This window comes from Carlito syrichta, unplaced genomic scaffold (genome assembly GCF_000164805.1).
Source record: "Carlito syrichta isolate Samal-C Ts95f unplaced genomic scaffold, Tarsius_syrichta-2.0.1 Scaffold309740, whole genome shotgun sequence".
NCBI lineage: Eukaryota > Metazoa > Chordata > Mammalia > Primates > Tarsiidae > Carlito > Carlito syrichta.
Genome location: NW_007253836.1, coordinates 157,637 through 160,844, shown reverse-complemented (window position 1 = coordinate 160,844; position 3,208 = coordinate 157,637). Strand labels below are relative to the sequence as shown.

The window sequence follows — 3,208 nt, the reverse complement described above, 5'->3', positions numbered from 1 at the left end:
ACCCCACAAAACTATAATAAAAATACTGATTAATTAAAAAAAAAAAATAAAAAAAAATAAATAAAATAAAATTTAAAACAGAAAACACGCAGTAGCCATGTAGATTGAGGCAGAGAAATCCTGGACGTTGGAACGAGATAAGATAAAAACGCTTAGAAACAGATAAAATAGCAGCAACGCCAAAGACACCGTGGAATCCGGGTCCACTGTCAAAGGCAGAGTCTCGCTGCTTCCACTTGCACACACAAAAAGTGTGCAAAATACCTGAACTTTGAATTTCTGTTGTGAAAAGCCGGTGATGACCAGCGTTCTGTGTAGATTCCATTTGGAACTTTCCGGGGCCAAGAGGCACCATTAAAAAACACGTCGTGCAACATGCTCGCTTTTGCTTCTGCCTTCACAGGTGCTGTTTTCACTTAATTGTCAACTGTCGATGCTTGACCTGCGTTTCTGCACTCACTTCTTTTGTTCTTCGGGCCCTAGTGTGCTCAGTTCCCGTGAATGCTACAAATCTGCAGATACAGGGGAAGCCTAAGGAGGTGTGGGGAGAGGACAGCAGTGCATTCCGGTGACACAAGGACAATGGTGCCACAGGAAAGAGAAAAGAGGTCGAGGCCTGTTCTGTGGAGTGCAGAACAGGGAGGGCAGGGAATGGTCTATTTTCCTGTCAAAAAGAGTCAAGTGGCTTATAAAATAGGTGGGGAGAGAGGACAGTTCTCACATCCATCAGGCATTCATTCATTCATTCGTTTGGCAGTTCATGTATTTGTTAATGATAATATTGAGAAAGAAAAAGGCCTGGAATTTGACACGCGATTTACCTTACATCATCCTATAGTCGTATCTTTCCTTCAGAGTGTATCTCCCATGTACCTGCCTGTGGTAGGCTGAGTCATGCCCCAACACCCCCACCCAAAGAGATCGAAGTCCTAAATCCAGAGCTCGTGAATACCACCATTGTCCATCACCAGAAATACTTTGCAGGAGAGACTAAATTAAGGACCTTGGGGTGAGGAGGCCATCTGGGATGATCCAGGTGGCCCAAGATCATCACCAGGGCCCTTCGGGGAGGAAGGCAGAGTCAGAGGAGGCAAGCGGTGTGATGGCAGAAGCAGCTGAGGTGAGGGGGTGTGAGGACACTACACTGACAGCTTTGACGGTGGAGGAAGGGGCAAAAGCCTCCAGAAACTGACGACCTCCTGAAGCTAGCAAAAGCAAGGATGACAGGTGTTTTTCTAGCCCTGATGTCCCCTTGGCTGTAGCCCAGTGAGACTGATTTTGAATTTCTGAGCTTCAGAACTGTAAGAAAATAAATTTACTAAGTTCATGGTAATTTCTTACAGCAGCCATGGGAAACTAATATGCTATTGTAAGTTACTATAGTAGAAAACTAATAAAGTGTTTTATTAGCTGAAATAATAGATTATGTTATAATAAGAAGTAGAATTAACTCAGGGGCTGCTATGTGCTAAGCAATATGCTAATATCCTTATGGTTATTATACTAATTCTCAAAGGTTCATGATGTGTGTGTTGCTATTTTCTTATCATGTGATAAATAAGATAAACAAGGCTTGGAGAAATACTACAGTTAGCAAATGGTACCAACATTCAAGATTGGTCTAACCCAAAATCTACCTACAATATTCTTTATTGTTACATAATCTCAGACAAATGTTTCAGTTTCTACAACTGAATGTGTTTCAGCTCATGGAAACATGATTTCATTTTGGCTTTCTTATCTGGTTAAATTAGCATTTTCCGGAATATATGATATCCTATGACTGTTTTGACTTTTGATGATGCAGATTTATCAGATGAGAGCTCAACGAAGCTGAATTCATCCTCTTCAGTTCTCCATCCTAAGTATGTAAACACTCAGAGGCTTTAGGCTGTTTATTCCCGTTCATTTCAACAACCCACTCCCATGACCACACCCTGCACTTTGCCCTGAAACTTGATAATAGCATTTTCACTCTTCAGGCCCTTCCTCTATGCCCTGCATTTCAGCCTCTCGGGAACTCCCTGAACCAACACTTGAACTTTCCTCAAATTAACCTGTTCACCTGCTTGAACCTGATGACTTTCCTCGACACTCACCTGCAATTTGATCATCGGAATCGATTTGATTTTCTTTCCTTTTTGAGACCTGAGCACTGAGGGGGATGACCCAGTTTGTATCCCATCAGATTGGTTGTTCACAAACACATGTGGTGGTCGGGCTCGGTGGCTCAGCCTGTCATCCCAGCACTTTGGGAGGCCGAGGCGAGTGGATGGCCTGAGCCTGTGGGTTCGAGACCAGCCCGGGAACCTTGGCGAGACCTCGTCTCTACAATAAATTAGCCAGGCATGGTGGTGCGTACCTATAGTTCCAGCTACTTGGAAGGCTGAGGCGGAAGGATTGCCGGAGCCCAGCAGGTCGACGCTGGGGTGTCCAGGAGTGTGCCACTGCACTCCAGCCTGCGCGACGGAGTGAAACGCCAACCCAACTGAAAACAAAACGTACAAACAAACAAAAAACGAAAAAGAAACAAACACACGTGGTGCCTTTTTTCCAACCCCCCCCCCCCCGGCCTTTTGAATATTTCACAATGGCTGTTACAAATGGACAGCCTTTCCTATTCTCCTTAAGTCTGTTGTGTGGTAGAACGTCTCTTTTTTTCCAAGGAGGAGTCTCCCTCAGCATACTGGTAATTCCATATGCCATTCTTACAGAGTCCAAGAAGGATACATTTTATGCCGCATGTACAACAGGGCTCGCCTTCTGTGATTGGGACATGGCTGTCTCCTCAAGTCTCTCAGGCCGCCAGTCTAACTTCGCCCTGAAGTTCCCCCAGAATGCTGAGGGAGAATTCTCCTTGAAAAATGAAACGTTCCACCATTTAACCGACTTGAGAACAAGAGAAAGGGCTGTCCATTTTCGAGAATTTAACCAGGGTCGCAGGGTCTCGCGCTTGCGTGTGGAACCATGGCCTGTCCCCTTGTGTGAGCTCCTTGATGAGTACTTGCATATCTTGAATGAGTGTTTCAATGACTCTCCTCAGAGGAAGATACCATTGCAATGTCAAACTGTGCTCCCCTGGAGAAAGGGGAGAAAGCCTGCAGAGACTGTGTGTGGCAGAAGGCTGCTGAGGTCTCTGGGTGGCCTGGGGAAGGTGCACTGTCGCCCTTCAGAGGTGGGCGCAAGCTGCAGCCAAGAGGCTGTGAAA

The 3,208-nt window shown here is 45.4% G+C and overlaps 1 protein-coding gene across 1 annotated transcript in view; it reads right to left on the bottom strand.

Annotated features, from left to right (window-relative positions):
* The window catches only part of LOC103270194 (probable ATP-dependent RNA helicase DDX60), a gene marked incomplete at its 3' end in the record, with an annotated part of 53,260 nt that extends 52,883 nt beyond the window's left edge, over positions 1-377 (bottom strand). Inside the window, exon 1 of the mRNA XM_008067741.2 lies at positions 265-377. Within this exon, the coding sequence (XP_008065932.2) occupies positions 265-377 (113 nt within the window). The remainder of the gene's footprint in view (positions 1-264) is intronic.
* Positions 378-3,208: the final 2,831 nt, after the last annotated feature.